This window comes from Anopheles merus, chromosome X, assembly GCF_017562075.2.
Source record: "Anopheles merus strain MAF chromosome X, AmerM5.1, whole genome shotgun sequence".
NCBI lineage: Eukaryota > Metazoa > Arthropoda > Insecta > Diptera > Culicidae > Anopheles > Anopheles merus.
This window is the reverse complement of record NC_054081.1, coordinates 13,617,482-13,640,549: the sequence shown is the minus strand read 5'-3', so window position 1 is coordinate 13,640,549 and position 23,068 is coordinate 13,617,482. Positions and strand designations below refer to the sequence as shown.

Genomic DNA, 23,068 nt, shown 5'->3' with positions numbered 1-23,068 from the left:
TTTGTTGTGCAGGAATCTAGTGTCTAATGATATTTTTTAATTTCATTGTTGATAAAAGATAATTTTAAATTTATTGTTATTGATTCAAATAATATTCTACTTGTGATTAATCGATTGTGAATTTCTAGTAAAACCAGTGAATTTTAAAAAATTATATGAATTTGACATTTCTTCCGTGGAAATCGATTAACCGGCATCCGCCCGGTCCCGAGCTGCCCGGATAATCGGCGTTCTACTGTAGCTTTTTACGCTTTTTCGCTAACGTCAATCATTTCACTTTTTTCAACTTTATTTTCTGGCTGCTCCAGGTTACGAAATTTGGACACAAGATCACGTTTTGAAAAAAAAAAACAGCATTTTGTCACGGCCTTGCGCCTAACGGTTTCGACTGTCACGTTTTCAAATTGGTCTGCCGGGGTTTCGAAATGTCAAGCAGTGCTGTCATTGCTGACAGCTTCATGTGTCCACCGCTTCATAGCCGCGGACAAAAAACACACACGAACACACCAACACACACGCACTCACGTAGCCGCAATCGGCGAAGTTACAGGAAGGAAAAAAAACCGAAGTTCTCCAGCGAACTGAGGGAACGAGCGAGAGGGCAAGACTGCGCACAGGAACGCACACAGTCACCCCGCTGGGAACAGGGCAGTGACAGCAGCAGCCAGCTATGGCAGCGCAGCCAGCAGCGAGCAAACACAACCAGCCGCACCAGGGAGAAAGTTGAAAATAGTGAAAATATTACACGCACACACCCGCGACCCTCGCCAAGGGTGCGAAAGAGAGAGCGAGAGTGTGAGTGGGTGAGCGAGGGAAGTGCGTGATTGCGTCCGGGGAAAGGTGTGCGTAGTTGCTCGGACAATCGCGTGCCTGCCTTTGCGTGCGTGTCCCGCTGGCTGTGTGCGTGTTTGTGTGTATGTGTGTGTCGAATCGTGCGTGCCCGTGCGTGGCGCTGTGTACAGTGTGTATGTGTGTATGTGTGTGCGGACACCCGTTCGGGCTAACGGGTGTTTTTGGTGCGATCGGGATTTTGGGTGCGGTGTGTGTGCGCGCGCGGTGTACTGACCTGACCTGGCAAAACGGGTCTGGTGTGTGTGTGTGTGTGTGTGCGCGCGTTCCGTGTGCGTGAAAAGTGCGTGAACTTTCCCTCGCGTGAGGCAGCAGCAGCATCAACAGCAGGGCAACAAACCGACAACCGACCGCTGCCGCTGGGTTAGCACGGAGTTCTTTTTTTTTGTGGTGGCGCACCACCACAACCACCTCCACCAGCAGCAACAACAACAACAACAACACAGTAGTGCATTTGGCCAGGTGGTCGGTCAGTCTGTCCCACGGTTTGGGAATCGAAAACCCAAAATCGTTGTGCAAACCGGGGCAAGCGAAAGGGTCACCGACTGGAGAGGACGCAAAAGAAACAAAAGAAGCAGCGGCGGCGGCGGCGGCGGTACAAACACCCACACGGTTGGCCATCAATCAAACAAGGAAGAAACGGGGGAAAAGAATACACACACCAATAGAGACGCTCGCAGGCAGCCAGTGGCGAAGAGGAGGTGCGCTCTCTCTCTCTCTCTGGTCGCGAGTGCGTCACTCCCGACCAATTCCCGGACGGTTCCAGCACCCGTCCGCGAACAAGAAAAGAAGGCAGCGAAAAGGTTTAGCGGCGGCGGGGCTCGCCCACCGTCCATCGAGCACCAAACCGATACTTCCCATTTCCCCCGCTTTCCTGCAGTGCCAGCACCGCTGCCCCATTCACTAGTTTGCAACAATTGCGCTCGTGGCCGCTAGGGCGAGCGCGCGGGGACAAATCGGAAATTAAATAAAATAAAACCACACCGCCGCCGCCGCCCCGCGCGATACGGCGACACGCTCTAACCGCGCGCGCGTGTGTGTGTCTGTGTGTCAGTGTGTGTGTGTGTCTCCATCATCATCATCATCACCCATCAGCGCTGCCTCAGCAACAAAACTCAGCAACAATCAACTCGGCAAGCTCGGTTTGCCCCTCAAAGAAGCAACAGAAACTACTCACAATCATCAACGCACCGTTTTCCCCAACACCAAAAAAAAACTACTTCGCGCGCCTCGCGAAACGCAATCAGCCGGATGAACTTTTCGCTGTCCCGCAAAAGGAGCAGCAGCAGCAGCAGCAGCAGCGGGGAGTGGCAGCGAAGGGTACACTGACCGGGAACTTCCCTCCCCACTACAGCCCGAAGTACCGTATGAAATCAGCACGGGTCCGCTAGTAGCAGCAAAACGCAACCAGCGAAAGAAAAATCGCAACCCCCCGCACCCTAAAACACGCCCGAAAATTGGGCGATAACAAGAAGAAGGGGGAAAACAGCTGGACGCGCGCGCGCGTGTGTCTGTGTGCGAGTACACGCATCGGTGCCCCGCGTGCCCGCCATCATCTGGTCGCTCCGCCACACCGCACACCGCAGGCAACCTTTAAACGCAATCCGCCACACCTCCGGCGAGGGACATACCGGACCCGGCTCGGTGTGCGTGTGCGCGTGTGTGTGTGCAGTGTGCGTCCCGGATACGGATGACCGTATCCCCCGGCCGGCCATTATGGCTGAGGAAGTGACGGCCGTGCTGCGGATGAGCAAGGATGGGACGACGTTCGGCTTTCTGCTGCGCCAGATCGACATCGGCGAGCATGTGATTTACAAGATCATCGAAAACACGCCGGCTGACATGTGTGCCAAGGTAAGCGGAGGGTGCATCCGCGGTCGGGCACCCGGTACGGTCTGCTTAGCTGCACCATCACCACCCAGCCCAAGTATGGCTGCACCATACAGGGAAACTCTCACAAAAAAAGACTAATACACTTGCAGGCCGCACGCTCACACTGCCCGTCGCTAATGATATTGTTTCAATCTGTTTTTGTAGGTCGAAATCGGTGATATCGTGATGAAGATAAACGGCGTGGATGTTACTGGATTGGCAACCAAAGATGGTATTTTTTGTTTTGTTTTAGCTTGCACACATACACCCACCAAACGACACACACCACCTTTCTACTAGCGCCCTGCATTCGCCCGTCCACCAGCTTTCTCCCTGCGAAACACACCCTTACCCCTTCGGGGGCATCCCTTTTCCAATTTTCCACCACCCTTTTTCCCGCATGTTTTCACGCGACCCACAATGCGACCCACCCATGTCGAATGCGTTCCTCCGTAACCGCTCTGATCGCCATCTGACTCATCAACCACATGTGTTTTTCTCTCTCTCATTTTTTTTTTTTTTTTTTTTTTTGTGTGCGTAACGTGTTGCCGTTGCCGTCGTCTATTTCTAGTGGTGAAATGTGTGCGGGTTTCACCGAACCCGATGACGCTGCAGCTCCGAAAAGGTACGCGGGACCATTCCAATGCCTTCGCTAGTAGTTACGCTACTTACGCGGCGCTTCGACTTCGTTTTTCTTTGCGCTCACTCCCCCCCTCTCTCTCTCTCTCTATTTATGTTGTATCCTCCTCGCCCAGATCCGCAGGTGAAGAGCCGCGTGTACGAGATGATTAAGTCGACCTCGCCGGAACGGGTGCTCCACCATCAGCTGCACCAGCAGCAGACGCCCCCGGCCCAGGGCCCGGAAGAGTTTACCGTGGTGCTGCGGCGCAAGCAGGAGGACACGCGGCTCGGCTTTGTGGTGCGCGCGACCGACCTGCTGGATCACGTGATCGTCGAGATACGGCAAGATTCGCCCGCCGCCCTCTGCGGAAAGGTGAGGTTGATGCGCTGCTTGCGCGACGAGGGCTGGACCCGGACCGATTCTTTACGCCAAACACATGTTTAAAGAGCGTTTGTTATTGGATTTTTGTTACCCGAACTGACTGACTGAAGACGATTTTAATCCGCCTGAGATAGCAACAAATTTAAAGATACTGCTGTAGGATTGCAGGGTTTACCAAGTCAGTTTCAAATGTAAACATTGTGATTCACCACGTCCAAGATGTTATTCCACATCGATCTGACATTTCATTTCCATCATCATAATTTTTAATTTCATCACCATGATTTTCAACACTCCGACGGGCTGCTGTCATCGTTTTTTCACCGGGGTTTGAAGCCGGATCGCGTTACCCATTGACAGGTGAAGCGTTGAAAATCATGCTGAAGAAATGAAAAGTTATTACAGGCTTTTCCAAGTCACATTCGAATGTGCACTTTATTATTCACCACCTCCAAGATGTTTTTCTACAGCTTTCAAAATGTGTATTTGGGTCATTTGGGCCAAAGTTCAGTTTTTACACATGATTTTCAACACATCATGAAGAACTGTCACAACTCAATCTAGCTGGAGACGTGTTGAAAATCATGTGGAAGAACTTAACTATTATGGTGATGCAAATATAATATTTGCCAGCTGTTGAAAAATATCTCGCAAGGAATGAAAATACTGTAGACATTGGAAATTGATCGGGGAAACCCTGTATGATGGAATATCAGAGTGTTGTGGAGTAACTTCTTGCACGCGGTGAAAAACAATGTTTGCTTCGATTACTCTTTGAAGTTTGCATTTTTGTTTTTAAAGTTAATACAGTAGTGCAGAGAAAATCAGTCCTGAATGGTAGTTGAAATTCAAATAGCACTCAAATCGGTCGACTATCGGTGATAATTTTCAAATAAGCTTTCTGAATTTTAAACGTTAAGTATACCACTTGTTTTTATTGCTGGTTGGATCATTTTTTAATTTGCGGAAGGACTTTCCTATTCGACCTTAATTCTAACATTGGTTAGACTGTCAGACAGATAGAAAACCGAACAAACAGTTAGGATACTCACTTGTGGACACCGTTGGTAGTTATGTTTTATGAGCATGGCTGTTATGAAGGAATTAATTAAGCTTAGTTCTTTAGATTAATTTAACCTAGTGACGCAAAATTTTCCAAATGAAATTGTTCTATAGTCTTTAATCAATCATGTCAAAACTGTTTCAAATAACCCAACTATTCAATGCGAATCCACTACTTGTTCTTACCCAAACCAGTGAAGATCATCTGTATTAATTAATCTAATGTAATATAATTTGTTAAACTGTTATCCAATCGAATTTTGGTTTGGACTTCAGAAGAACTTATTTCAAATCGTCAAATTCTCGATCAATTTCCCGTTAGAGTTCTGATTTCAAGAACGATAAGGGAATGTTGCAAATAGGTAGTGGAATATTGCAAGCTTATTGTGAAAATTTATTATCATATAATACAGTGCTGTAACCGAATTGTGGATTTTTGTAACCATAATGTGGAGCTATTCACAGACGGTGGATACCGCTGTAAACATCCCAAAACATTTTAGTTAATTTTTCTTAATTAACATGTTTAATTTTGACTTCGCGGCAGAATTTATTTATTTAATTTTGGATACCAGTGACGGATGCCGCACGAAAACAACTCAAAATGATGTTTTTTTTTAGAAAACAGATGCTGATCAGTAGCGCCTCGAAGCTGTTTAAACCGGCTATCACGGTCTGATGGCAGCTCCACAGTATGCTTGCAACATTCCATTATGTTCCACTATCGGTTTGAAATATTCGCTTTGACGATTGAACGATTTCACTATATGGCAACCTAGACTATAGTCTGTATGGATAAAATATGTAATGTCGAATTAGTTATAGATTTTCCATATTATGAAAATCAGACAACTTGAGGAAATCAGTGGTTCGGGCAAACTCGTTCGTTTCATTTTCACTCATAGAAACCTGGAAGAAAATGTAAAAAATCATAAAAAAAAATACTCATAAAGCTAGGGCTAACACCTCTTTCAACTTATGAACGAAGAATGCTTTTTGACGAACGAATACCAGTAAAACCTAAATAGACTTTTGATGTTTAGGCCTTGCGTGAAAGTGAACGTAAATGACCTTGCGTGATATATTTCATTTTCATCAGAATATGGCTTATTGCACAACAAAAGATAGGATATTTGATTTCCGAACTATTTAGACCGTAAAACATATTAGGGCCTATTATGTGACTCGTGTGTTTGAGAAAAAAAGTATCAAACATGCTCATTTTCTATTACGATTCGTGTTAGAGAACTCGATTTGTGTCTGGTTTGATATATCTAACTGAACGAAGGTCATCGACACTATTGACATAATGAATTAACTCTATTTTTTGTTTTCCCAATTTCCGTTTTTTACCGTGATCCAAGTGAGGAACCATAAGAAACTACATTTTAGAGCATTTTTTTAAATCAACTTGTTTTATAGTCGAAGTCAAAGTATTTGGATCCTTTCTTTTAGTGTACGATAAGCTATATTCTGATAAATATTTAATGAAATATCGCAGAAACTCAAATAATGTTAATGAGACTTAATTCGCTTTTATGTGATTTATTCATTTATTTATTTTCTTTTATTCGATTACATCTATGTTTTCTTTGAAGACAATGAATATCTTGTAGGATAGTTTGTCTAGCTCTTATTTTAATTACTTTTTTTTTCTTTACTTCTTCCTATCCCTGTAGGTGGAGGTCGGCGATGTTTTCTTAAAAATAAATGACACGGATGCGCAACAATATTCCCCACGTGATGGTAATAGTTTTGGGCTTATCTTCAAATTCATCATAACACGCTCCTTCTCCAATTGCAATACAATTTCTTCTTTTTTGTCGTTTCATTTTCAGTATTAAAATGTTTAGGACTTGCTACGGAACCGATCACGCTGCGCATGAAGCGAGGTAGGTGCAGTGAAAGAGGATTTCTTTTGTAACTTCAGTAACCTCTGCTTACCCCCTGCTTACGCTTTCCAGATCCGTGGATAAAGAAATACCTGCGCGAGCAGTACCAGCACGAGGAGCAGCAGCTCGTGCTGAGCGACGACTCGATCGAGTCGCAATCGTACAAGGTGCGGAGCGACAACACGAACGGTTCCTCGCCGTCGCTGCCGGCGTCGCGCCTAGCGCAGCCGAAGCGCTCCAAGCTGCTGTCGCTCGACTCGGAGCCGAACCTAAACTCGCCGAACGCCGCCCGGACGCCCGGCAACGGCAACCCGTACGCGGTGCGCGAGTGCCTGTCCGAGTCGGCGTGCCGGCCGTCCCGCATACCGCAGGCGATCGCGCACAGCAACTGGAGCGCCCCGCAGTCGCCGTCGCGGGGGCGGAAGCCGCCGCGCGCCTCCCAGATACCGACGGCCCGGCCGGATCTGCTCAAGCACCAGCGCTTCGTCATGACCGGCGAGTCCCAGTTCGAGTCGCGCTACTACGACACCACGACAACAACGACAACGACCGCGGTCATTAAGGAGGTACGCTCGATCCGTGTGCAGTTTTGGATAGTGTTGGGTTTCATGAATCTTTCGTTGGGATTCATTCATATGAATCTTCAATGATGAGTGATTCGAATCTCAAGGCAAATCTTCAAAGATTCACCAATCTTCAAAGATTCACAAATCTTCAAAGATTCACAAATCTTCAAAAATTCACAAATCTTCAAAAATTTAATTTTTAAAAATTCATTAATCTATAATCAATAATGAATATCCGAGGATTTATGAATCTCGAAAGATTCTTGAATCTAAGAGATTCATAAATCAATTCAAATTCATATATCTCCAGGGGTTTATGCAGTGCGGCAAAATGTCACTGTCAATGTCATACAAAAATCTGACTGAAACAAAATCCATATCAGCGTCACGGACTCAATTGTGATAATCAGAGATGATACTCAAAACAATTAGTGTGATCGATATATGCTTTATGGCATTTTTGCTACCATCGCTTGGCAATCACTATGTCATTACTGTGTTTATACATTACTGTGTGATAAGTTGTGCAAAATGTCACCGACATAGTCATGGCAAATTTCGACTGAAACAAAATCCATGTCAACATCACGAGCTCTACTGTGATGATCAGAGGCGAGCCTCAAACAGTTGGTGTGACCATCACATGTTTGCTGACATTGTGTGCAATTAACTCCTGGTCAGTCACTCAGTCGCGACATTTTCAGTCGGTGATCATCGCGATGGTCATGGGATACATGCGGTGCTTGCGAGTGGTTCTAAGAAACACAATGAGTATGTTTTCTCGGTTTGTTTGACCCAACAGATAATCAAAACAGACAGAGGGAGAAAGCATGCTCATTTTGTTGCTTGAGCCCTCACGCCAAGTATATTCCAAAATGTCACCAAGCATGTGATTGATCCTTCAACTGTTTGAGTCTCGTCACTGATCATCTCTGTTATGTACGTGAGCTGATTTGAGCTTCGTTTCAGTCATGAATGTTTGTGACTGAAACAGTGGCATTTGGCAGCACTGTTCACAGCTAGGAAAAATCATGATTATGCTTGCGCCGGCATTAAGCTAAGCTTGTCAGTCAGAGTATCGCGTTGGACTCAAGAATTCGCATGTCGCGTTCGGCATATCATGACGCACTGTTATTCAGTATCAGCAATGAGTATCAAGCTACCACGGATATGCTCATTGTTTTCGTTGGGGAAAATCTCGTGATGCTCATGACATTTTGCAGCACTGGATTTATGCATCTTTATGAATTCTTGATCCTTGAGATGCATTAATCTTTCGAGATATAAGAATCTTTTGAGATTCTTTGGAGATTCATTAATCTTTGGAGATCCATGAACCTTTGAGATTCACGAATCTTTTGAGATTCATGAATCTTTCCAAATGAGATTCTGATTCATTGAATCATTCATGAATCTGAATCAGATTGACCCAACACTAGTTTGGAACCGAGTGTGTGATATTTCTTCTGCTACTTTCAGCCACCGGAAAGCGTCCGGGACTCGCCAACCAATCAGCGATTTGGTGGCGTCGGCGGCAAGCGCAAGAACGCACCGCTTGTCAACTACGATACGCTTTCCTCGTCCACCAGCCGGTCGGATGAGAACAGCAACAGCAGCTGCCTGATGGAGGATAACGCAAACAACGACCCGACGCAGCCGCCCTCGCCCGCCTCCCCCCTCTCGCCAACAGATGCGGCGGCAGCGGCCAGCGACAATAATGGCGGTAAGCTGAACGTCAACCACGGCTCGAACGGTAACAACAATCTGCCGGAACTGAGCAAGCCGGCGAACCGCAGCAACGGCGAGGGCGGCACTGACGGTGGTGCGAGTGGAAACCAAAACGCATACAGCGGCAACGCGACGACAGCAGGCGATGATGCGGCCGCCGGTCGGGAGGGCGCTGCATGGGCGAAAGACTGTGATAGTTCGGCCGGCGGTGATGGTGGTGGTGGTGGGGGCACGCGGACGAACAGTGAGGCCGCCGCCCGGCAGCGCCATACAGGGGCGGGGTCGCGCTCGCGGGGCGATCCGAGCGAGATTAGCTACTCGGTGCCAACGTCCCCCACCACGTACAGTGTGGGGGGAGGCGGCGGAGGCGGTGGTGGTGGCGGTGGCGGTGGTCCCGGTGGAGGCAGCGAGTATCATCATCACCATCATCACCACCATCATCTGCTGTCGTCGGGCGGTGGTGAGCAGTATCGCAATAACAACGAGATGGGCATCAACTCGCTACCGACGAGCCCGGAGTATGGGGGCGCAGCAGGAGGAGGTGGGGGCGCAGGAGGAGGAGGAGGAGGTGGTCAGCAGGTGTTCCGGTACGGGGCCGGCTCGGTGACCGAACACTCCTCGAACGGTGGCTGTGGTGGTGGTGGCAGTGGCGGAACGGGCGACATGAGCAGCGGCGAGCTGACGGCCAACACGAACATGAGCTCCGGGTCGGGCCCGGCCAGCGGCATGATACGCAAGTGCGACGCGGCCGGCTTCCGCACCAGCCGCTCGGAGGACCATCTGCAGCAGACGCAGCGAGACGGCGGCATCGGGGCGGTGGTTTCGATCGACATCGACGAGGACGTGAACAGCTCACTCAACACGCTGCTCGACACGCGCCACGATTCGCAGGAGTACGCGGTAAGTGCTGTTCAGCGCAAATTTTGGTTTAGTTTTTTTATTTATTTATTTTAACTTACTATTGTCTTCCTCGTGGGGTTAACAAACATAATTATACTTAAAAACTAAGGAGCAGAGAAGAGTAAAGGCACAAACAAAACAAAGGGGAGGGGAATTTATGGAGGGGAGGAAGAGGTGGGGTTACGAAAACAAGACACGGATACATTATAGTCGAATAAGTGATGCGAATTGTTGAAAGCTGATAGTGCCCTTAAGGTCCAGGTCATTAGCTCCGTAGCGAGTATGGTGGGATGGAGGATATATAGCGGGGGTCTGTAACGCAGGGGACGGGATGGAGCATATAACGGAATAGAAGATAGGAGAAAAGGAACATCAAGGTCGTTGGAGAGGATACTAACAATAAAGCATTTTGGGATATGGGAATGTCGGACTTCAATAGGCTCAAGCCCTGGAAGACGACAGCGGATGGGATAAGAGGGGAGGGTCTGTTGAGAACTACCAATGAAGCGTCGAACAGCTACACGCGTGACCTTACGCTGAACACTCTCCAACCTGGCCATCGCCACCGAGCCTGGGGCGGACCAGACAACCAGCAAGCACAGAGCCTTAAGACAAGATGGATCCCTGATCTCAGACGAAAATCTAACAATTAGACCCAGCGATTTGTTAGCTTCTTTAAGGGCGCGTTCAATATGAACATTGAAAGACAGCGTCTCGTCCAGCCAAACATCCAAATCCTTAACCGATGTTACATGGCTAATAGGAGTGTTGCACAGTGTGTAATCTTGGACCATCTTGTTAGATCTGCCAAAAGAAATAACACAAAATTCATCGAGGCACAATTGAAGACCGGTACAACGGCACCATATACAACACAACAATCTGAAAAAGATCGGGAAAAGATTTTGATGTCATCTGCATATAACAGAAAACGATCAGGAAGGAGGGACACAATCATTTAGGACAGATATGTCAAACTGATGACCCGTGGGCCCAATGTGGCCTTATGGTTTGGCCCGCGACCGCTTGAGCCAAAGTTTATTTGTAGAAGCATTTCTCCTTCTACAGTACATGTCAGTTAATTCAGGACTCTTGAAATATGAAGAGGTTTTTTAACTTCGCAGGTTTCTCTATGAATTGTCAGATCATGCATCTTCATAAAACCTTGTAGGTTTTTTTCCTATCTTTTCTCTAAGCATGATTGCATAATAAAGATAAAAAATTGCAAAACTTTTGTAGTCATAGAAGGAAAATCAAACAGGATCATTTTGATAAAACTGAGCATTCAATTCCGTATAATTTCAGTAAAATGGTTAAAAAATCAATGAAAATTATGTTATACCTTTTCCGATGATGAAATTTATTAGCAAAAACAAATTTGATGAACAATTCTTAAAAGTAATAACTCACGGTTTAGTTTCAACCTCATACACAATCGTGAATGTCTTACTCATATGTATGTAGTTTAGGGAACATTACTTGTTTTTATTGTTAGCCATCAATCAAGGCATTTGGCGACCAATAAAGCAATTTCTATATGAAAAATGCTTGTACAAATTAACTAAATCACTCAGCCAACAGGAATTAAAAACGCAAACTCTTACACTTTTTTGGCATATTGTTTTGGAAAAGGTCGAATCCATCATTAGGCATACTAAAGAATAGACCATTATATTTCTGCAAACCGTTTAGAAATTAGATGAAATCAGACGTCAGTACAAACACGTGTTACTTTTGATAGAATGTGACAAACGATCTATATCAGGCTTCCATCAGACATCCTACCAAGACCAATGTGATAAGATAAACTACAGATGGGTTTATGACTCTGATTTTGGTGGCCGTAATGAACGAATGAATAAACCGTGCCCCCATACGTAGGATTGACTATCCTGCTATGGTAATAATAAGTCACTGAAAGCCAAAGCTCACTTCACTAGTGGGTACTGGCAGGCCTTGACCGACAGCGGTTGTTGTGCCAAAGAAGAAGAAGAAGAAGAAGAATGAATGAAGATTTCTATGGAGATTTGCAGGAAGAGAATAACGGGTACTAAGGACTTGTGTGACATCTTCCACTCCTCTGTAAAGATCTGAACTGGACTGACCGACCTGTTGTAATTTATGGACTTTAGACAGCATCAAAAGTAAGAATTTGCTAGAGGCCTATGACCAATTGAAGATAATCTGCTACTGCTACTTTTTTTAAACTTTTTGTACATGTTTTTGTAACGTAACTATCGTCTCAGAATGAAAAGAGCGACTAATGATCTGATTTTTTAACATAACATCATATCATATCATTTTATATATCATGTAAAAACTAGGCCGCGATCCGTGCTACTATTTTCAGTGGCATTTTGGCCCGCCGGGTCAAATGAGTTTGACATCGCTGATTTAGGAAGTGAATGAAGAGGAGAGGACTTAGGACACTTCCTTGAGGTACCTCAGAACAACCATCAAAGGAATCGGACAAATCAGTCAGTATCCTGACGCTATACTTTCTTCCAGTTAAATAGGATTTAAACCATGCTAGTATTCTACCCACGACGCCAAGACGATCGAGTTTAGCCACAGTTTAGCAGGTCAAGAGGCAGACTATCGAAAGCTGCTTTAAAATCCATATAAATAGTATTGGTTTGTCGAGCAGCCACCATGCTTTTAAGAGCAGATGAGCCGAGACACATAAGATTGGTGGACGTGGAACGTTTGGGGAGAAACTCCATTTTGATTTTGATGAGATATATGGTTAACTATGCAGGATAGGAGGGAGGAGTCAATAATGGATTCGAGGACCTTGGAAGGAGTCATTTTGTATTGGATTCAATTGGATGTTTTGTGAAAATAATCTAATTCTTTCAATTTTTTTCCGCTTCATGCATTCAGATATCGGAACGCGAGCGGTTTCTCTGGTCGTACAACGCGCAGCCAGCTCCAAAGACGACGGCAGCCGGGGGCGGTGGCGGGACCGAAGGCGCGACCGGCCACGCCAGCGAACCGGGTGGTGCTGCCAGCGTGGTCTCGCCCCAGTCCTACTCCAGCTCGGTCAGCTCGTCGCCCCAGCGCTCGGCCAGCGATAGTCCGGCTTCACCTACCTCCGTCTCGAGCTCGGTCATGTCTTCCTCTGGCGGGTCGCGCGAGCACTCGCACAACGGGCATGCGGGCGGAACGAACAGTTCCTCGATCGCTAACAATCTGCCGGGAGGCAATCACTACCACCACCAGCAGCAGCAGCACTCGCACCATCAGCATCACTCACAGCACCACCACCACCACAACAACCAGCAGCAGCAGCAGCAGCAGCAGCAGCAGCACCATCACCATCAGCAGCAGCACTCCTCCGGCGGTGGCCAGCAGCAACAGCCCGGGTACGGTGGAGGCGGCGGTCGCGATCACAGCGTCTCGGAGGCGGTTTCGAACATCTCCAGCCCCGACTACCAGGACGAGCACGATCTGCTCAGCACCAAGGACCTTATGGCGATGGCGATCAGCGATCCGAGCGACTCCGACTCGACCATCCTCATCTCGGAGAACACGCACCGGTGCGACCTGCCGCTGAGCCACTCGGACCGCGACCACAAGCTGGTGATTCAGGTAAAGTCAGGCGAGCTGGGCGGTGCTGCCGACGGGTCGGCCGGGCGCCACCTGACCGACGCGGAGGAAGACTACGACGGGGCCCGCTGTCTCGCGCTGCTCAAGGAGGCGGAACGGTCCGAGCTGGACAGCTTCGACGCGATGGACTGCGACGGCATGATGCTGCAGATGCCGGGCCCCAACAGTGGGCTGGGCCACGCGGGCGACGGCATGCTCGCGTACGGGGGCAGCGTGACGCGCGAATCATCTCCGCCCGTGTCCGACGATGGTAGCGACGTTGACTCGCTGCACTCGTTCCACTACTCGCCGAAGGCGGTCGATCTGCCGTCGGCCGAGCGGCTGGCCAAGCGGCTCTACTACCTGGAGGGCTTCAAGAAGAGTGACGTTTCGCGACATCTCTGCAAAAAGTACGTTCCGCTTGCCTGGGAGTCTTGATGATTTCAAATTTAATGTTCTTTGTTTTATTTTTTCGTTTCTCTTTGCTTTTCCAGCAACGATTTCAGCCGCGCCGTCGCCGAGGAGTATCTAAAGTTCTTTTTCTTCGAGTGTCTCACGCTGGACAAGGCGCTGCGCCTCTTTCTGAAGCAGTTTTCACTGACCGGCGAAACGCAGGAGCGGGAGCGTGTGCTGGTACACTTCTCCAAGCGATACCTGGACTGCAATCCACGCTCGTTCAATTCCCAAGGTGAGAGAGAGAGCCAATTTTTCCTTTCCGTTTTGCAATGCAGCGAAGAAACTAGTAGCCCTTACTCCGAACGCTCGCTGAAAATGATCCTATGTTCAAGTATCGCTCAACACTTTGAGTGCCAATCCATTTTTTGCTTTTATTTTCCAGGAGGTCATGCACTTTTTATTTACTTTTCTGATGGTGAACATAATGCATGTCAATCCCTTTTTGGAATGTTTTCTTGTTGTTTCCTCATTTTATGTTTCGATTGTAAATAATTACTATTTTCGATATATTTTCTCGACCTCTGGCCATTTAGGGGTATGGATCATAAAACAAAAATGGGAAAATGATCATCTACGAAAACCGTAAAGCAACCATAACTCTGGGTTTCTCTAGCCGTTACTAGGCGCAGTGGTCCGTTACTATCCTGGATAGCGTCCTTTTCATCGAGTCAATCTTTGGAGGTCAAATTTTTCAGCACATTTTTGGAGCACATTTTTCAAACACTTTTACGAACCCTTCTGGGGTGCGTCAAGGAAGTGTGTTAAGTCCACTCCGTTTTGTATTATTTGTAAATGACTGTACTATTATCCTTCCATCTGACGGTTATCTTCCCTACGCAGATGAGATAAAGATCTTCTCTCCTATCTCCACTATTAATGATGCTGCCACTCTCCAAAATCATCTTCATAAATTTTCATCCTGGAGTACGTCAAGCGGGCTAGAACGCTGTATTGATAAATGCAGCGTTATCACTTTTGGTCGCCCTTGTAACAGGATTGCAACCGCACACATTCAGTGATATTCCTGTTCAACGTGTGCATGTAGTGAAAGATCTTGTCGTATGGATGGATGAATCATTAACATTTAAAGAACTACTATTAGAAAGGCTTGGCAAACTCTCGGTATAGTGCCTAGTGTACCCCATGAATTTGATGATCCGGAGTGTTTAAAGACTTTGTATTGCTGCTGGGTTAGACCGATTTTAGAGCATGCTTGCATAATATGAAACCCGGCTGGTTGAGAAAGCACAAAAACGATTCACTCGTATTCCACTCGACGAGGCATTTAGAGCATCAAATACACCAGTTCCAAACTATGATACACGCTGTCAGCTGTTGCAATCAGAAAAGCTGAATGTGCGCTTCTTTCAGGCGAAAGCAATGTCCATCGCTAATATTCTGCACAATATGATCGATTCTCCTTATTTGCTGAACTGTCTCACCTGGAATTTTACGAACATTTTTTGTAGAATTTGGCTTTTTCGGTCGCAAATATTGCTGACCGCTGGTTTAATATAAAACTATTGCCGGAAGAAGAAGTGTCGTATAATGATGTAGTATGATGTAGTGCGTGGTAAGGGTGCAGTCCCGTAATACAACTGAAAAAAATGCACGTCGTGGGCTCAAGCCTACTATGGACCGTCCTCCCGTAGCTAGGATTGACTATTCGGCTTGCATGGTCATCTGAATAAGTCTCGAAAGCTCAAATAGGTCAGCATATTGACGAGTGATGTAGTTCTAATGGCAATTAATGTATCCTAATCTTTGAACTCGCACTTCGCACTCAAGAATATTTTTCATACATTTTCAATTGTTACAAACAAATGAAAAAAACTAGCAGGAAATTTACAACTGCTAAAGCCCGGGATACAGCTCGAATGAAAATGAACGTTTTTTTGACATATTTCATTAAACATTAATCAAAATATGAATTATCGTACATTAACAGAAAATGAAATCCAATTCCTCAACTATTTAGACTATAAAACATGGTAAAATGATGAATTGAATGAAGTTCCTTTTGATTCGCCGCTGAACATTATTTATTCACGGCGAACAAAGCGGGGATTTGCAATGAAATACATTTTACTTGCAGTCTAAATAGTTGGGGGATTAAATTTCCTTTCTTTTGATGTACGATAAGCCAGAAACATCCGTTTTACTGGACATTTGACTCTTCACAGGCGAAGTCTATAAAATAAAGTAAGCCTCTAAATGAGCTGTTTCAAACAAACGTTTGAACAATATAGGAGGATACATTCTCACTCGCCAAATAGAAGAAGAAGTTGTACAATAAGCCATATTCTAATTAATATTTAATGGAATATAGCAGAAAACGCCAACATTTCACGTTCAATTTCACTGGAGCTGGGCTTAAACAACAAGCTCTTCCCAGGGACAAACCGATCAAAGATCGTTTGAAATTGTTATTAGGTTTGTGCTGTGATTGAATGAATTTGTGAGTTATTTGAATTTGTTTCCTTTTATTTCCGTGAGCATTATTCGGACGAAACTGTAGATCTACAACCACGTGTACAAAACAATGGAATTTGTCAATTTTGGGGAATATTAAAAGAAATACTCAAACAATCGACCACTTTTTCATGAAATTCGCCCAATAACAATGACAAGGAACTATTGAACTAAACATTTGCGTGGTTGGAACTAATTATTTCACTTGTAATAAAAATTATATGGAAAAAATCTCCTGCATGTAACGGCTTTTTCGTAAAACGAGCAAGTTACTGAAACGCATTTAACTCGTTATGTGGAGTTCAACTGTATTGAGTAACACTATGCTAATAACTATTACCAAAACACAACTCAAACACAAGAAAACAGTCAATCGTAACAAAAAAAAATCTCGAACTTTCACGCATTGAAGTCTACATCCAACTATAATAAAAATGTATATTGAATTTATTTGATTGTTTCTTTAAATAAATGTACTGAAGCAAAAATTACGTGCTTAAATTAATGTATCTTTCTACACCCTTCGCTTAGATGCTGTGCATACGTTGACCTGTGCTATTATGCTGCTAAATACGGACCTGCACGGACAGAACATTGGCTCCAAGATGACGTGCGCCGAGTTTATTGACAATCTGAGCGACCTGAACGACGGCGAAAACTTCCCCAAGAATGTGCTGAAGCAGCTCTACTATTCCATCAAGGAGAAGCAGCTCGAGTGGGCACTGTATGTGTTATCTTTGCACTTCTGTTTCGATTCCCCTTCGACTTTATCTTTATCTCTCTTTCTCTCTCCCTCTCTAACACACTCTCTGTTTATCGCTCGTTCTCGTGCCGCGATTTCTCCAGCGACGACGAAACGGATCCAAAGTCGGGCAACCGCAACGGCGACGGCAACGGCAACGGTGGCAATGGCAACGGGCTCGGCGGCAACGGTGGCGGCGGTGGGGACGGTGGACCGACCGGTGGCAGCCTGCAGGGGCCACCGGTCGGGCCGAACCCGTTCCTCGAGGCGCCGCCCATGTTCGCGGCGGTCGAGTACAAGAAGGGCTACGTGATGCGCAAGTGCTGCTACGACACGAACTACAAGAAGAGTAAGTGTGGGGGCGCAGGGCTACCAGCTAGGTCGGGACGGGGACCGGGCCGACACCGCCCGGACCACCCGAACGCACCCCGTTATTGATTGATGCAGCATGCTGCGGGTTTGTTTGTTCGCTTGCAGCACCGTTCGGTCGGCGGTCGTGGAAGATGTTCTTCTGCACGTTGCGCGACCTGGTGCTGTACCTGCACAAGGACGAGCACGGCTTCCGGAAGAACCAGATGTCGGACAACGTGCACAACGCGATCCGCATCCACCATGCGCTGGCGACGCGCGCGAGCGACTACACCAAGAAGCAGCACGTGTTCCGGCTGCAGACGGCCGACCAGTCGGAGTTCCTGTTCCAGACGAGCGACTCGAAGGAGCTGCAGTCGTGGATCGACACGATCAACTTTGTGTGCGCCTCGTTTTCTGCCCCGCCGCTCGAGGGCGGTGTCGGCAGCCAGAAGAGATTTCAGCGACCGTTGCTACCGTGCACCCACAGTCGCCTGCTGTTGGTAGGTTTCAAGCGTGGGAAAGAAGGGGGGAATTCCGGAGCCGATTCCGGAATCGATTTCGGAAACTGAATCCGTACCTACTATCCAGAATCGAGGAAAATTTTATTTTCCCCATCACTACTTTTTTATGTATGTTTGTGCTGAATGTAACGTTCGTTCGTAGATCGTTTACAAGTAAATTTGGATTCCTTATGGCCTTTAATACATCATAGGCCCAAACGCCTATTCTTATGGAGATACTGAAACTGACTCCGATTTCGAAGCCGATTCTGATTTCGGAACCTATTAGGATTCCAGATCCGATTTCGATTCTGGATCCGATTCGGAAACCAAATCTGATTCCGGAGCCAATTCCGGAGCTTATTCCGATTCCGAAACCGATTTCGGAGTCGATTCCGATTACGGAGCCAATACCGATTCCGAACCCAATTCTGATTGCGGATCCAATTCCGGCGTCATTTCCAGAGCCGATTCCGGAGTTGAGGCTGGAATCGATTCCGGAATCGGAATAGGTTCCAGAATCATAATCGGCTCCAAAATCGGAATCGACCTGGGAATCGCAATTTGTACCGAAAACGGAATCAGAATTTACTCCAGACTTGGAATTATCCCCGGAATGAGAATCAGTTCTCAAATTGAAATAAGAAGTTTCAGAAGTGAAATCAGTCCTTGAGTCTCCATGAGCATTGATCGTTTACAACTAAGTTTGGATTCTTTGCGGCTATCAATACGAAGCATCATTGGACCCAAACGCATATTCTTAAGGAGATGTCGAAACTGACTCCGATTCTGAAGCCGATGCTGATTTTGGAGCCAATTCTGATTCCGAAACCGATTATGATTCCGGAGCTAATTCCGGAGCCGATTCCGGAATCGATTTCGGAAACTGAATCCGTACCTACTATCCGGAATCGAATCCGAGGAAAACTTTATTTTCCCCATCACTACTTTGTATGTATGTTTGTGCTGAATTGTAACGTTCCGTTGTTCAATTACAGCGCGATCAATTGTCATCGCACGAGCGACAAATTAACAAGATAATGACCCTGCTGGAGGAGCACAAGATGTCGACCGCACCACCGAAAGGGCTGGCCCTGCAGAACTACAAGGAAAAGGAGGTGTATCTGCAGTATGAGGTGAGTTTGGGTGCGCCGCACTCACATTTGCAATTTGGCTCACACGGTTTGCTTGTTGCCCGCACAGCTGAAGCGATACAAAACCTACTACAACCTGCTCAGCTCGCGGTTAACGATGGAGCCGCAAGATTTCACCAACCAGCATCAGGTCAGTGCGGCCGCCCTGAACGATACTGGCGAGCGGCGGGACGACTCAACGTGCAGCACGATGCTACCGCTCGGTGGTGGTGGTGGCGGCGGCGGCGGAGGCGGCTACGAGTACGGTGCCAACAGTCATCCGGGACCGGGCCAGCAGCGGACGGCGACTAATGCCGGTAACCTAATGCCAAACTTTATCCAGCAGCACCAGGGCCAGGGTGGCGGGCCCGGGCTGAACGCAACCGGCCGGTCTGGGCTGTCGCCGCCGGATACGACAGCGCTCGGGCAGCTGCCCCGCGTCGCGACCGAATCCACCAACAGCCTGTAGGCGTGTGCCACCGGCTGGTTCGGCCCATTCTTCACCCCGATCCCGCCCTCTTAGCGCCACCGGGTCGACCAAACGGTGGCAGACAGCAGCGAGCGGTCGCAGTGAAGGGAAGGGGCGTGAATTTAAACCGAAACACGCTGGGAAACCCGAAACGAAACATTTGTGTGCATATATATATTTAGAGAGATATATATACTATAAACATTACTGGTAGGTGACGCGGTCAGACAAATCCGATAGAAGTATTTCGCACTAGTATTCACAGACGCGCGCGGATGCTTGTCTTGCATTCCAAATTTGACTACGTGTGGCATCATCTGCCTGTCATCCGCCTGGAAAGTTAAATTAGCAACAAAAAAAAAGAAGAAAAACGAAGGGAAGAAAAAGTAATACAAAGGTAAAGCATTAATCGCATTTATGAAAGTAGCGCTCCTCTAACGTTCCCTTCCTACTTCCTACTACCTCCTCCCCCCCCCCTTTCCTTCCGCACTGTCTGTCGTTTCCTACTTAAACACGCGCGGAAGCATTGCCGGCTCCCGGCGCCGACAGTCAACAGCAAAAAGGCACCACCCACTGCAGTGATCGTTAGCATTTATTTAAAGCTTATTATTATATACACACACACACACAGTCTGTTGTATGTCATGTGTAACCATTTGCTAAAGAAGGGTGCCCCCCCTCCCTCCACCCGACTGCTTTTGCGTGACGGTTTACTACTTAGAGCAAAAGAAGGGTTCCCCGGCCGCTTGCAGCTACCGGGCCACGCTTGCTTTCTATTTATTTTGGATGAACTTATTATCGATACGCAGGCAAAGGCACTCATATATATATATATAGCACATCGCGCGATGTGCTTTTTGTAAGCGAAGTAATAGTCACTGGCAGATATAGTTTTTGTTCTCCTCCTGCAACCAAAAGCCAGATGAACAAAACACTCAGTTAGGGCAATTGTAGCGGAGTGCACTATTTCCGGTGGTCGTAGACAGGTTATAGTCAACACACACACACATACATTAGTAGCAGCAGTTTGAGGTGCTTACCATAGCCACATCATCCTGCCAACGGAGCGATCAAAGCACAGCTTTAGGGCGGAGTGGAGGGATCGCGAACTGGCAAATGGGACGTTGAATCACGCGACGTGCCAAAATTACGTTTCAATTACGCATTTTTCGACCGGGAGGGAAATCACCAATCCCCATCGCACGTGGCAACGAGAGAGCCCCCTCATAATCTAATACCTCCCTCCCGACGAAGACTGTTGTACAGCCAAATAGTGAGGTACGCCACCGGAGGTTGAACCACGGAGGAAGCAACGCGATAGGAACGCGTTTCAGGAGGGAAGTGCAGTCGTTTTTGCCGTTTTTCACGTACTAAGCAGGTTGGGAAGGGGTCAGGAAGGCAGGGACGGAAGGGACGCTGCGTTGTCATCACTTTATATAGGCTTGATAGGGTTTATGATCCCAAGCCGTGCTTTAGAGAGCAAGTGTACTCTCGCCGGCCGCGATCGACCATACCGGGACAATTACGCGTTCATTATTTCAATTCTACTGCTATACGATTTATACCTAAGCACACAAACACTTTGATAGGATTGTAGTCAGGATTATGTTTTCCTACGCTCCGCTGAATTTTCCTATTACCGGTTTTGTTGCTCCTCACATACGTAACGGATAGCGTTTATTGTGTACACTATTTCCGTAGGCTTCATCACGCGCGTGTAGAATTGTTTACATTTTTTGTATTTGTTTTTTGTTTCTTTTTTTTTTTGTTTGTTTAGAACTTATTTGCAACATATTATTGGAAGAGGAGAAGGAAGAGGAAGATTTTAGGGTTTTTTTTTTTAAATGAAAAGTTAAAAACATCGTAATCGAGATGATGAAAGCTGAACCGCGCAGTACCAACCCTGCATTTACTGTGTATGAACGCTTTAAAAAAGAAGAGGAAGAAAAAAGACGAAATTATAGAACGAATCCATTAATCGGCCTGGCCCGTGGGATGGGGTAGGGAAGGGTGAAAGAATTCTGGTTGTTGTTTGCAGTGTTGCAGTATTGCAGTTTAGATTTGCTTTTTTGTTTATTTGATTGTTTTTTTCTTAATTACGGTTCCCCCCCCCCCACCCCCAATTAACTCTCTCTCTTTCTCTCTCTATCTATTTTGCTAACGCTTCCGAGTGTAATCTGCTACCTTATTTATATTGGAACCTAGTTCATGGCATACAACAACAACAAACAAAAAAAACTGATGCGAAAACGAAAGGCTGATTTGAGAACGAGAAGACACACGTGTTACAGTAGTGCTGAGGAAGAAAAAAAAGTGGATAGAGAACAAGGGGAAATGAAACGCATCCTAGGTTAGCTGTTCGAATTTTGGTTTGCTGTTTCGCCCCCATGAGACTGTGTGTAGTTTTACATTCTTCCACCAATCGGGCAGGGGTGGCAAACAGGCGAGCGATGGTGTGTGATGATCGTGACTGCTCCTGGTTTGTGTTGGACTTGGCCTTTCTTCTTCTTCTTTTTTTCTTTTATAAAAGGGTTGTGTTACGCGACCGAGCAATAAGTAAGGCGCGAAAGTATTTAGTGCGAAGCAAAACGTCGTTTAAAAAAATATCCATATAGAAGCGGAAGATAGCGAAGCGTAGGACGGTGCGCTAGCAAGGAGCAGGGGTAGGATAGGGTAAGCGAGAGGAGCGTGCGTGCCTGAGTTCGGTTTCGGCGTCTCCAGCATGGTGGCAGGAAGAGGGTGGACGGCATTAGCAGTCCCCCCGACCCCCGCCCCCCCGTTTCGTTTGCAGCAGCAGCAGCAAAAGAAGAGAAGAGCCGATCGATTTCGTGTTATATTCCTAAATACTTATTACATATTACATAGTGTATCCTCCTACTACCCCCTCCCCCTTCCCCCGGCAACATATACATTTGGTCGGTGCTACGAGCCACTCCCCTCCCCCCCTCTCCCTTTCGTTCCCTCTTTCATCCATCCCCCTCCCTTCCTTGCAGCCGACGAGCGATAGTGGTAAAATCAGTGGCATCACTGTGTGTGTCAACAAAACAATTATAATCACTGTTGAACGTTCATTTCACTAGCACGTAAGCGAAGAATATAATTTATATCTTGAAAAAAAAAACAAACCTAACCTAACGATTCGTTGCAGCTGATTACTTGCTTAATTGCAGTTTGCGCGCGCGTGTGTGTGTGTGTGTCTGTGTGTAGAACAATGCAGTTTGCTGGGGGAGGACTGGTAGGAAGGCATTTTTAGTTTTATGTTTAACTCATTACACACACACACTCACACACACACACTGGCTTTGCCGTGGGGAAAGCACGTACTGTGACTGGAAGAGGGAATGGAAAAAAGGTTACAATTAATTTGCATTTAGCTTTACCTTAGCCACTTCCCTCCGCTGTAAGTGCTTACCTTCGGATGCCATCCCACATACCCAAACGGTTTAATATCCGAACGATTTTGTTTTTTTTTTTTCGTTTTTTTA

General features: G+C 46.6%; 1 protein-coding gene across 2 annotated transcripts; it reads left to right on the top strand.

Annotated features, from left to right (window-relative positions):
- The first annotated feature begins 479 nt into the window (after window positions 1-479).
- Window positions 480-19,970, top strand: LOC121590483 (PH and SEC7 domain-containing protein). Of its 2 annotated transcripts, none has more exons than XM_041910338.1 (15): window positions 480-2,703; window positions 2,887-2,953; window positions 3,293-3,346; window positions 3,477-3,715; window positions 6,466-6,532; window positions 6,625-6,678; window positions 6,751-7,244; window positions 8,724-9,872; window positions 12,756-13,870; window positions 13,955-14,148; window positions 16,920-17,112; window positions 17,235-17,479; window positions 17,608-17,981; window positions 18,980-19,117; window positions 19,185-19,970. In XM_041910338.1, exons 1-15 carry the CDS (start codon window positions 2,566-2,568, stop codon window positions 19,581-19,583), a joined length of 4,920 nt encoding a protein of 1,639 aa, XP_041766272.1. In that variant the 5' UTR covers window positions 480-2,565; the 3' UTR covers window positions 19,584-19,970. The 2 variants fall into 2 exon arrangements, with proteins under 2 accessions (XP_041766272.1, XP_041766195.1); XM_041910261.1 differs by having other exon boundaries at window positions 17,578-17,981.
- The last annotated feature ends 3,098 nt before the right edge of the window (window positions 19,971-23,068 follow it).

Coding starts and splice junctions, on each gene's coding strand:
- LOC121590483 (XM_041910261.1), top strand. CDS start 2,566: ATGGCTGAGGAAGTGACGGCCGTGCTGCGGATGAGCAAGGATGGGACG. Junction 13,871..13,954: donor TCGCGACATCTCTGCAAAAA/GTACGTTCCGCT, acceptor TTGCTTTTCCAG/CAACGATTTCAGCCGCGCCG. Junction 17,480..17,577: donor CGACACGAACTACAAGAAGA/GTAAGTGTGGGG, acceptor TGATTGATGCAG/CATGCTGCGGGTTTGTTTGT.